Here is a 13,324-nt window from a genome sequence, read left to right on the forward strand (position 1 = left end):
GTGTAGCCTCTCATGCTCCATCACATGCCTTTTGAGGTTCCCTTAACCCTCAAGAGTGGCTTTTGGGGAGCAAAGGAGGCTGTAGTGGGGAGAGGAGCCAGGAAAAACCCATTGTGCCAGCAAAGTTTGCTCATTTATCTCTGGATTCTACCATGTGTGTGCAGTTGACCGTGAGAAGAGGACGTTCCATTGGCTGGAACAGGGGCTAATGAACAAAGTATATTAACATTTCTGTGGCACCACCTATTGGTCATAGTGTATTTAAATAGGAACAGTGACCTACCTCATACTAAAGGGTTGAATGACATAATGACTACAAATCACATCAGAAAACTGAGCTATTTTTTCAACAAGATTTTTCCCAAAGTGCCTGTGTTACCAAATAACACTCTACTACCAAACAACACCACTGTTTGTGTATATATAAAGGTAAGCTATATATTCCCCTTCATGGATCACTGCCTTGTTGTGGCGAAGGGGCTTGCATAACTCAGTGAAGCCATAAGCTATGCCGTGCGGGGCCACCCAAGACGGACAGGTCATGGCAGAGAGTTCTGACAAAATGTGGTCCACTGGAGAAGGAAATGGCAACCCACTCCAGTATTCTTGCCAAGAAAACCCCATGGAACATATCACAAGGCTAAAAGATATGACGCCGGAAGATGAGCCCCTCAGGTCGGAAGGTGTCCAATATGCTACTGGGGAAGAGCAGAGGGTATTTCCAAGTAGCGCCAGAAAGAGTGAAGCGGCTGGGCCAAAGCTGAGAGGACACTCAGCTGTGGATGTGTCTGGTGGTGAAAAGAAAATCCGATGCTGTAAGGAACTGTGGTGCTGGAGAAGACTCTTACGAGTCCCCTGGACTGCAAGGAGGTCAAATCAGTCCATCCTAAAGGAAATCAACCCTGAGTGCTCATTGGAAGGACAGATAATGAAGCTGAAGCTCCAATATTTTGGCCACCTAATGCGAAGAGAAAACTCCCTGGAAAAGACCCTGATGCTGGGAAAGACTGAAGGCAAAAGGAGAAGGGGACGGCAGAGGATGAGATGGCTAGATAGCATCACGGATGCAATGAATATGAACTTGAGCACGCTCTGGGAGAGAGCGCAGGACAGGAAGGCCTGGCGTGCTATGGTCCATGGGGTCACGAAGAGTCGGACACGACTGAACGACTGAACAACAACAAAGCTATATATTCCATCTTGAACCAAGCCTGATTACTAGCATTGTAAAAACGTGTGTATGTTATAAAGATGTTAAACTTTTTACCACTAGATACTAATAAAACAGAATGAAGCCATTTTAAATGTTCCTTTTTGTTAAGAAAATACAATTAGATTATGGCTCTGTTCAGTTTTGTGTTTTTTTTGGAGTAGTAGCAACACTGGTTTTTCCTTCCCTAACAGCATGAAGCTTGGATCACTTGTATAAGTAATCTGGAATTATCCATCTGTAAGCACAGTTTGCAGAGCAACTGCTCTTTTCCTGAGGCATGATGCACCTTGATCAAAAGATCTGATCTCTGGCCAAGTGGTGGGTGGATGGACCCTCTTTGAGCAGGAGGGCAGACCAATGACTTTCTAGTCTCTTATAATTTTATGATTGTTCACAAAGAGCAGAAATGTGAACATACTGTCCCCTATTTAAGGTGAATGCCTGATTTCAGATAAATAGGGGGCTAATGTCACTTAATGCAGCCATTACTCCCACTGTCTGCTGAGCAACTTATTTTAAAGCAAGATGTTTAACATTTAAAATATGTTAGTGTTGAAGGGCATGATGAATGTATATATTTAGCAAGATCTCAAAGGACATAATCTGTGAGCCAGCCAATATTTTGTTATTGGAAAGTCCTGTAACGGTAATTTCTGTACACTGATTTAATGAACATCCTTGATTTAATAAAATATAAGAATGGGTATTTCTTATTGTTTCTTTAATAGTAAAATAATGTAATTGAAATAATGACCTCATTAAATGAGTTATTTTCACTTTAACATTTTTAATGATTTTTCTTGCATTAGGTTTTTTTAAAAAAATCAATACACACCACTTTGGAATGTATAGAATACCTGTTTAAATCCCTTGGCTCAATAGATAATAACGCGAATGCCATAACTTGAACCAAATGTGGAATGAGTTCTCTTACAATTAAATTAACCTGTGTTTTTTTGCAATTGGCTGGGTTCATTGGCTTATCTGCAGTGAATAAGAGGAACGTGTGTTGTAAAACTGATATGTAATATTTATATCTCAATGAGAGTTCAATAAACATCGTAATTTTGGCCTAAGTTCAGTTCTCTGCAAAAACTGATTGGTTCTGCTGATAAGCAAAGCATTTAAATCAGTTCTCCACAGCTGATTTAAAGATTTTCCACTACAAAATTGTTTACATTTATGTAGCATCAAATGTATCTGTTGATTTTGAACACCAACGTTTCCCAATTGGGAAAAAAAATTCAAAGAAAATAGTGCCACCAAATATTCATCTGATGACAAATCTGGCACATTTGTTTTAGAGCAATACAACAATTGAACCCATTACATACGGAGGTGGTGGGCTCTCCCACACTGGAGGCATTCAAGATGAGGCCTGACAGCCATCTGTCGGGGATGCTTTGACTTAGATTCCTGCAGTGAGCAGGGGGTTGGACTCGATGGTCTTCCAGGCCCCTTCCAACCCTACTATTCTATGATTCTATGATTTTTTTAAAGAAAGTTCTCATCAGTGGCATTTGAATGGAAATAAGTGCAGGGAGCAAGATATAAGTGGCACTCTAACTAACATAAATTATATGAAGTGGTTGTGTGTATGTGAAGTTGGGAAGCTTGCAGGGATTCTGACCCGACAGGCAGGGATCCTGATCTGGCTACTTTGTACTAGTCGCTGTGGAACATGGGCTGGTGTACTCATGTCCTGCTTGTGGGTTTCCCGTGGGCAGCTGGTTGGCCACTATGTGAACAAGGATGCTGGACTAGATGGACCCTTGGGGTAGGATCCAACAGGATCCTACCGCTGGCAGCCAGCACTGGTGACAGTGGTGCAAGTGCAGTCAGCACCAGCGGTGGCACACACGGCCTCTACTCCTGGTGGCAGCAATGTCACGCTTCTGAGTGCAAACCCCAAAGGAGTGGAAACGCAAGCTTCTGGAAGGGGCAGGTCGTGCCTTCCAGAAACCTGCGTTTCTGGTCATTTGAGGGCTTGGCCCCAGAAGTGCTATATCGCCACTGCCATGGGCAGTGCTAGTGGCCAGTGGTAGGATCCTATTTATTTATTTATTTATTACATTTTGATACTGCCCAATAGCTGAAGTTCTCTGGGTGGTTCACAAAAATCCTGTTGGATCCTACCAATGGTCTGATCCAGCTTGACTCTTCTTACATTCGTATGAAGCTTAGCCTGTGGTGATTTGCAGAGGGGGGAAAGTTGGACACTTATTTTTAAATCCTGAACCAAAGAGTGTGGTTTCCATTGCTTTCTGATGCTCTAATTGGTTGCCAAGGTAGTATCAAAACATCAGAGCCTTTCAGCTTGAATGTCTGCATGGGCCAAGTGGCAGCGGGAGGTCAGACAGAAGGTGGGAAAGTGTGTCACTAATGCATCCACCTTGAAACATCCTCATATTGCAAACACTGGGGTTGGGTAAGAACAACTCTAAGTGGGCCATGGAAATCATGAACAAGAAACCTAAGGAAACTGCTTTGATGACAGCCAGACTTGTTGCCTTCCTCAAATGTGCATTTACTCATGAGGAAGCTGAATGGCCCCAGGCTTATCATGACAAGCTCAGTAGCTTCTTCTTCAGTAGACTGACATTCAGGAAAGGCACTAAACATGGCTCTAGTTGTGACAGGCTAGGTGCTTTTTCCCACAGGTACATAAGTGTACATATTTCAAAACATGTGTGAGTTAATGCCTGAGCAGGTGTATAACTGAAATAATTAATCCATTCTGTGAAATTTCACATATCAGTGTGAAATGGCTTGATTTATGTAACATTCAAAAACAAAGCAGCTATTGAATAAGGAAGAAAGAAAACAAGCGAATCTCAATATTCATAACGTAAAGTTATCACTGTATCAGTTGTATGTTGAAAGGGACAAAGACCAATGATAATATACACTTTACCCCCCCCTCAAAAAACTGAAGCAGTTGTGAATCGCCCAGAGAGCTTTGGCTATTGGGCGGTATCAACACGAAAGAAAGAAAGAAAGAAAGAAAGAAAGAAAGAAAGAAAGAAAGAAAGCAAAAAATACTTAGAGCTTCAAAAATGGAGGGGGATGACATAGCCATTCAAGCGTACTAAATTAGTGTTCCAGACATACCCGTTGACTGGGTTTACACAACACAACAACCCACCATGGACAGCCAGCCATGGTGGGTTGTCATGTCATCCAAACCCAGAACGTTTTCCGCAGGGTGGCCTATTTTTCAGGAACAAGCCACAATGAGAACCCATGACTTGTTGTTGGGCTGTTCTTGGGCTGTTGGGCTGTTGCTGGGCTGTTCTTGCAGGCTTGTCATGTCATCCAAACCTGGGAGACCTATTTTATCGTGGGTTGTGGCAATCAGCTACAGAGCTGCTCAGCAAGACTGGCAAAAAAGTCCACGTTGCTCGCTTCTCATGATCTTGCCCATGACTGCCTTTCCACCAATGCCAAAATGGCAGTTGGAAGAACTGTCATTCCAACGCTTAAAAGTCAGAGGATCACATTGCCAAGGGGAAGATATTCTCCCTCCCGCACACGGTTTTGGTGCATCTACTCCCCTGACTTTTCTCCCCATTTGTGCTGCTTCTAAATATTGCCCTACCAGACCCTTCCTTTCCCTTAGTATTATTTCCCCCCTGGTCCTTCGCAACTGTATGCAAACTGGCAGATATGCAACCTTGTCTTGTAAATTTCTTGTATGTTACCTACTCCACTTCATGGCTCCCTTTGACAGCTGAAACATACAAGGAAATTGACCAGGTAAGATTACATATAGGGTGTCAGGCAAGCATATGTACGCCCTTGCAAAAGACCAACAAAAATAATGTTAAAAAATAAGACCTGAATTGCGCATTTTTGAGGCACTGAATTTATTTTTTTTTAAGTTGAAGAACAAAAATGGGTAATGCTCGGAGCAGAGAAGGTGAGACAAGACAGCTTTTGCTGCAAAGTCCCCTGGGATACTTGCTGGAGCTGTCTGGAGGATTGAGGGGGAAGAAGGGAGAGAACAAGCCACAGCAAGTCCCACTGTCTGTTGGGTGTACAATGCATTGTTCTGCAAACAAATAACTCACCATGGCTTAATCACAGGCTGGCTTTGCATAATGTGTGAATCCACCCATTTTCTTCCTCCCCTAAGACAGACTGATACACACATTGCCTTGTGGCATAGGGCAGGGGTCCCCAATGTGGTGCCCGTGGGGATCTCCAGTGGTGCCCACAATGCTCTGCCCCCTTCAAAATTTTATTTTTAACAAAAAACTTGAAAAACATTAGGGTGACTGCTTCTCCTTCCTGTTCCTGAATCCGCTGCTGATCCACTATTCAGCGGGCAGGAAGAGAAGGAAGGAGTTGCATCCTGACCCTACCCTATCTTCTTCCATCCACACAGACCTTTCCCCTTTGCTGTTGCTCTTTGCTCTCAGCCTCTAGCCTTGCTATTTCTCTCCACCCAACCCCTTTCCTCCCTATTTCTCTCCTTCCCCTGTCCCTAGCCACCTTTTCTCTCTCCCTTCCTAGCTCTTAGCCTTGCTCTTTCTCTCCCACTCACCCCTTTATCTTGCTGTTTCTTCCCACTCCTAGCCTCTAGCCTCACTTTTTCTCTCCCCTGTACCCCTCTGCCTTGCTATTTTTCCCTTCCTCCCTCCCAGCCTCTAGCCTCGCTATTCCCCCCACCTCTTAAGCTCACTGTCTCTCCCCACTCCTAGCTTCGCTCCTTCTCTTCCCTCTGCTCTGCCTTGCTTTCCCCCCTCCCTCTCAGCCTCTAGCCTTGCTATTTCTCTTTCCCCTGCCTTCTTTGACTAGCCAGGCCCCCATGGCAGGCATTAGGTGACCAGCCACATCTTCCATAGAAGCCATTTTGTGGTTGTGCCCACAGCAGTTTCTCAAATCCCCAAATGTGTCATGGGTCCAAAAAGGTTTGGGATCCCTGGCATAGAGGCTGCTGCAACATTGCAGCTCTTAAGCTGCTACCTGTCAAGTTTGAATAACAACGATCACATGGGTAGAGTTGGCTACATAAGTGATGTCACTATTCAAGTATCACCAGCATTGGCAAGGGAACAGATATGTTCCACCAGCTCCAATGCTGCTGCAGGTAATGTGAGAGATTTTTGTGTAGCTTCTAGTAGGCAAACCAGAAATCCTGGTAACAATGTATGAATTTACTTGTTAAATCACACTGGCTCTCTATTTCTAATAGTGACCTTGAGAAGCTCACAAACAGGGCATGATAGTGACAGTAACTGATAGAGAGGGTTCTATCCTTAAAGGCAGCCCCAAAATAATTTTAAATAAAATAGAATAAATAAAATAACCAGAATGTATAACTGCTTCTGAATATGGAGATTACATGTTAGGTATCAAAACTATTAGTGGATTTCAAAATGTTTTTGCCCCATACAAGAGGCATCTCTAGCTTCATGTTTAGCACTTTTACGTTGTGGAAATTAAGGACAAGGAATTGTGATCCATTCTCTTCTGGAACTTGGTATCAAGGAGGCTTAAATCAAAATAAAGAAATAAGCATCCTGTAATGATGAGAAAAGAAGACTGTATTTAAACATGGACAACTAGTGTTTTATTCCTTCATGGGCCTAGTCTTATGACCCTTTCATGGTGGCAATTTTGCTTACGTAATTACTGCAAGACCAAGCAGCTAAGGATTATTCCTTATATTGTGGATACAAAAGCAAATGGCTTCAGAGAACAATATTTCGTTTAAATACTGGGTTTTCTGGAGTAATTTGGGAAGATTTATGCAGTGCTGCCTAGCAGCAATAACAATAATTCACGGACACTGAAATGTTACTGAACTGTGGAAGTTGTCCAGATATATTTTGATTACCATACATGGCCTAGCTTAAATGTCTGTCTTAAAATGAATACTCCTGTCAACTCAATAAAGTACTACAGAAGTGAAGATTTTTTGTAAATGCCCAGAGTTAACTCCTTCTCATCACATTCACAATAAATATTTTCTGCATCTATTCTACAAGCAAATGTTAAGCTCCTATGGCATGATACTTACCAGCAAGGTGTTTTTCCATGGTTTGCAGTTCTTTTGCAGCCAAGGAATCTTTTAATAGTTTCTGACTTTGGGAGTTTCCACTTCTGGAACCCATAATGTCTAGATCCCAAACTGGTTGACTCTAGTGTGATTAAAAACAAGGGAGAATACCGAAATGTTTTTGTATACTTTTACGCTGATAAAAAAGGCAGTTACATAAAATCTCAAATGGCACATTCTTTCAGTTAAGTAACTAACGCAGTCTGGTACTGCTTACCTGTATATATACCCTGGCACAAACTAAGGCAACATACTGGGCCAAAACCTGAAATGATTTATACATTGTGTGATCTTATTGACTTCATTGAGAGTGCATTCAGTTTAAGTCAACATCAAATTGGCCTCAATATCTACATAATTCACTACCTCTGGGGACGAAATAGCATTTCCAATTCAGATGGAACAAGTCATGACACCGTTACTGCACTTTGGAAGGGCTGTTGGCAAGGAAAACACTTGCTCTGTCATTTGGCTATTGAACACTGTGGTGTTCAGAATTACTTATAAATGTTGGAATCTAGTCAACTGACTTTTAAAAGTTGTTTTTAAAAATGAGAAACCATGAAGTAAACTTGGTAGTTTCTTTATACATTCAGTGGATATAACAAAAAACATATGACCAGATGTGGAAGACTATTCGTGAAAACAATGAGCCTGAAGGTTAATTAAAAAAATTAATTAGCTATCCTTTGGTACACAAGAGGTTTCTTTGCAAAGGTAGAAAAATCATCAAACAGTATTTGGTGATTAATTTTCAAACCTTCAAATTAATACCTGGTGGCTAATATCTTATGCATACTTACATGGGCATAAGTTATTCCACTCAATCAGATTTGTTTCTGAGTGAAAGTGCGTAAGAGCAGGCTGCACAAGTATCTTCACAGTTTTAAAGTAGCAAATACAATTCAGACCACTGAACTGCTAATGAATTTTCTGTGATTAACCCACACACACAACAAATGAACATAGTGCAATGTAATTATATGCTTCCATCATCAACATCATCATTTATTACAAAGCTTTTTCATGAACACATAAGCTGCTATGTTTATGAAAAAAAAATCTCAGCTGTGAAGCTCCACAGTAGTACAGAAAAGAAAAGCTGGCTGAATTTAAATATCACATCAATCAATTTTATAAAAGCTGCTAACAGATTTTATCTGTCATATTTCCTTACTAATAAAGAATTTGGAATAAGGGTGTTCCAAGTGACTCTGAAAAATGTGCTCCTACAGCAGAATCAATTACATTTTCAAAAGCTCCAGTTTTGTTCCCACCTCTAGCATTCTACCCCCAATTCATTAAAATATGTAAATGGAGTAGCTGGGGAGCGGGGAGGTATATTTCATAGTTAGATCCTCAAGTTTACAAAGACATATTATCATAATAATTTCAGGTGTGCAACTAGTCCCATTGACACTTGGTGAAGGAAAGAGCAATATACAAAAACAAGTAGGCAGGGTAAGTGATGCATATTCCCAGGGCCCTCCTCTCCAGAAAACCCAGCCACATCCCTGAAAACTGTGTCATCTTAACTCCCAGCCAAATAGTTTTGTACAGGCGAGGAACAGGTAAATGATTCCTGCCTGCTAGGTTCAGCCTGTGTGTCCAAATCATATAGTAGGAAGTATATGGCGATACCTCTTTGGCTAAAGCAGCCTTCTCCAACCTGGCACCCTCCAGACGTCTATTACAGCAATTCCCATAATCCCACAGCCAGCTGGGAAAGGCTGGGCTACAGAGAAGATGTAAACCAATCTGGCAAGCCAAAAAAACTATTATGGAATTTACCATTTCTTGTCCCCTTACAACAAACAGAAAGAAGTCACAACTGGTAGAAGCCTGAGATTGAGAAAGCAACTGAGGATTTTTGAGTGTAGCCTCTCCTTTCTCAAGCCCAATATGTCTCTTAATGAGCCTGCACTTTCAAATGATATCTGCTGTGAATGTCAAGTATCCAGCAAAATCAGTTCCATTAAATTAATTGCAATTATTCAAGTTCCTGCAACTATGTACTGGCATTTGTAAAACCACGGCCTACCCATTTAGGGCTGGATTCCAATATTGGCAGGCGTGCCATCTGTACGATGTGACTGAGAAGTCAGCGGAAGCCAGGGTGAGTCTGCGTGATCGAAGAAGTGGGCTGGGAATTTAAAGTTTGGCACCATTTCTGTTTTTGGGGGCGGAGGGCAGGGGGAGAGATGGGAAACAGAAATTACCTACAGCATAGCTAAGTAATGTCACAGACTAAGAGTATGAATGAAGCTATCAGATGCTTTCCCCCTTAGATAGAGCTTACGTATCCAAAGGTCAAGACCGCTGGTACTAAGAGACTGGCTTTGGACATTACATAAAGTGTTAAGAAGCAGATGCACAAGTGATACATGTGTCTGCTTTCCACACTTCCTGTGTAATGTCCAAGGTGGAATTCACACACCACCCCAGCGGTGAGATATGAGAGATGTAACTGCATCTCCTGTTGAGTAGATGCACCTCTCTGCATCATACTAGAGGCAGATGCACAACTTACTCATGAATCTGTTTCTTGCTGTGTCCTGTAATCTGCAAAGCTGTCAGGACTGCTAACTGCAGTCTCTCCAGAGACTTGTTAAAAAAAAGAGAGATGTAGCGCCCTCAGGATTTTGTGAGAGGCACAGAATTCTCTCTGGGGTTGTGTGTTTCTAGCTTCTATGCCTACCTACTCACAATGCAGCAGTTTTCTTTGGCCCTCTGAGTTGTCAGTGCAACTAAAAACGCTGAATGCAAGACTTTTTTTAATTTAGTTTCCCTTCTTTGTATGTAAGCTGTTTTCCCCAGATGAATCTAGAGCAGGTAGGCCAAACAGTGCAGAGGCAAATAGGTGCCTGACCACTGAAATTCTGACTCCACAGTGACACCTGGTGGGGAGAAAGAGGTTCTCAGGCTCCTTCTGGTAATATTGTTGAGGTTTCTGTATCAGTCAATGAATCAATAATATAATGAAAATTAAGCCAATCATACTTATGGAGGCCAACTAAGTTTCCTTCCTGAGAAACAGATGGCCACTTTTGCTAAAGGTGAAAATCCAGACATATTAATATGTTAAGCAATTGTATTTTGAAGGGAACTGGTCAGCCAAGAGAGATACTGGTTAATGAAAGATTTCAGTAGAAAGATTCCATAATTTAAGGTAAGAGAAACAGTTGTGTGTGTTACTGCCTAGCAATGCCTGTACATATATAAGTGTGCATCCCATGTAGCAAATACATGTTCCTACCTCAAGACCTTGGATATTTATGCCGTAGCTGATAAAATAATTCTAAAGTTTGTAATCAGTTTGTCAAATGCTTAGGCACGACTGATGAAGTTCTGTACAAGCTATAGCTACAGTAAACTGTAGACATTATTTGTCGGCTTTGTCATTCATGTTTTGATGTCTGAAAGAGCCAAAACAATAGTGCATTATTACTTAACTGCCTAGAGAGCTTTGGGAACTGCCCAGAGAGCTTCGGCTATTGGGCGGTATAGAAATGAAGTAAGTAAGTAAGCAAGCAAATAAATAAATAAATAAAATTAACATTTATACATGAAGCACTTGGATAGCAAACAATACAACAGTAATGAGGAATAACACAGTGTATGTTTAATTAACATAAATGGAAATCAGTGGAGTAGCAGATATATATAAGTACCCTTGGTTCGGATTAAGTCAGTTAAAATATCTTACGTATTTGGAACAGCAGTTGGGTGCACAACCTAACTCCATGGCATCTCATAATGGTCACACGGAAGAAATGTCATACCGAAGAATTCCTACAAGGTGTACTTTGACTTACCTATCTAATTCTTACCTATAAAGGATACATTTTAATGTTTAGATATCACTGATCTGTATATTTATAGGTGCATTATATAAATGTTGCAGGAAAAAAATATTATAATCCTACATCAGGAATTCCAGGGCTTTGTGGAAAAGTTAACATGGTGAGAGGCTTCCCAGATTGCTGCAAAGTGTGCTAAATCTCCTAATAACTGCTAAATAAGAGCAGACGTGGGAAAGTATGGCCAGCTGGGCCAAATGGGCATCAGCATCAGTTGACCCTTCTGGGTTGCTTGGTCCCCAGTAACTACTGGCCCTTTTTACTTGACGTTATATTTGGTTTTCAAAGTGGCTGTTTTAGTTTGTTTAATATTCACTCTGATGTTATTATTACTATTAAAGTTTTGTTACAATACATGAACAAATAGCATTTGTCAGCAAGGTGTTTTTACACTTTTCATACAAAGAAAAGTATTAAAACATCCTTGTCAATGGTACTTTTGGAACGAGCTTTTGACCACTCTTACATAACTTTGAACTGAGGCGAGACCCCAGCTATCACAGCAGTGGAAAACAATTAAAGCAATATATTTAAGATGCATTTGCCAGCAGCTGAGGTGAGCCATATGTCAGTGTTTAAAAGGTTTTTTTCCCCCATGTCTTCATTATTTTTTCACTTACATTGTATTTATTTTTGCCTTTACTCAGGTTACTACAGACAAATTCTTCCTGGCATGAACATTTACAAAAAAGAAAAGTCCCAAATTCAATCTCTACTTTAACTGGTTCCTTACATTTCCGGAAAATATTTTAATTGGGAAAGGGGCAGGGGAAAGATATGTGCCTTAGTATCAACATATTAAAAAGCAAAAGCAACCATCACTTGCATCTAATTTAAGCAGCACATTAGATCAGACACATTTATTGCTCTTCCCCTTAGAAAAACAACAACAGACACGCTTATTAAAAACACTAACTGTAACCAATTTAGAGGTCAAAACCTGGAGGATTAATGACGCTCTTCAAAGGTGCAAGACTCTGCACAACTAACAGCAGAAGAAAATTTCAACTCTTAACAGAATCAGCATGCCTAAGGGTAAACGGAATGACACTGTCCTTATTCACTCAAGTAGGTTGTCCTTTAATCAATACATTTCCACTTTTTTTTAGTGGCTCTGTGCTGCAACAAATGCTAGCTGAAGCTAATGCAGCTAGGTGTCCTGTTCCCTGAGCACCCTACATGAACTTGGGCCTATCAAGCTTGGAATCAAAAGATGTTGTTCTGGCTGTGGGGAAGCAATAAGGGGTATCCTAACTAATCAACTGTGCCCCTTACTTTATCTGGTTTTCCAAAAATTGGGTTTGCTTACCCAAGTTATCTGTAGTAGAAAAGCAATTTCTAGATCACAAGGGGCGCTTTTAAGCAGGGGTGGGGAGCCTGCAGACCTCCAGATGTGGTTAAGAACATAAGACGGGCCATGCTGGATCAGATCAAGGGTCCATCAAGTGCAGCAGTCTGTTTACACAATGGCCAACCAGCTGTCAACCAGGAACCCCCAAGCAGGACACAAGTAAATAAGTACCTTCCCACCCATGTTCCCCAGCAACTGGTAGACATAGGCATACTGCCTCTGATACTGAAGGTAGCCACTGATAGTCTTCTCTTCCACGAATTTGAGCACTACAACTCCCATCACCCCAACTACAGCCATGGTGGCTGGGGCCGATGGGAGTTTGATTCCAATATCTGAAGGGCCACCAATTTCCTATCCCTGTTTTAAAGTGACTGAATCCTTAGGTGAAACCGCATCACCGGGCTACTCACTCTTTTGAAATGTCCGTGTTCCGCCCCATCTGTCAGTGACGCTGCACTCCTCTTGTTGCACTCACCTGAGATAATTCTGCTTGCCTTAAACTTGAAAGCCTAGCTTTGCTGTTTTCTGGAGAGAGAGGAGCTCTAACACAAGAGGCTAGAGACAATTTGTGGAAGAGCCTGAGCTTGGTTTATTGGATTTTCCTGTCACATTAGTAATATACCTGCATAAAAGCTATATATACCATTGATGGTGCAGAGAATGGTATTACTTATCAGAGTAGAATGCAATGAGATTATAGAGGGGGGTAGTCTGCTACATGGTGGCTGTGTTCAGATTCTGAGGTTTAATATGGGAAACCAGTACCATTCTGGGGCGTAGATCCTGACCTCTTTGGAGATATAGATGCTCTGTATGCACATCCAATACACAGA

General features: G+C 41.4%; 1 protein-coding gene across 2 annotated transcripts in view; it reads right to left on the reverse strand.

Annotated features, from left to right (window-relative positions):
• Positions 1-13,324, reverse strand: part of C4H8orf34 (chromosome 4 C8orf34 homolog) — a 158,992-nt gene that overhangs the window by 23,105 nt on the left and 122,563 nt on the right. For both annotated transcript variants that reach the window (XR_014789835.1, XM_084848047.1), the window contains exon 11: positions 7,239-7,359. Coding sequence is in view for 1 of the 2 variants with exons in the window: in XM_084848047.1 (XP_084704173.1) it covers positions 7,239-7,359 (121 nt within the window). In the remaining variant the exon portion in view is untranslated. The remainder of the gene's footprint in view (positions 1-7,238; positions 7,360-13,324) is intronic.

This window comes from Heloderma suspectum, chromosome 4, assembly GCF_057233095.1.
Source record: "Heloderma suspectum isolate Gila_16-S chromosome 4, 16-S_ref, whole genome shotgun sequence".
Classification (NCBI taxonomy): Eukaryota; Metazoa; Chordata; class Lepidosauria; order Squamata; family Helodermatidae; genus Heloderma; species Heloderma suspectum.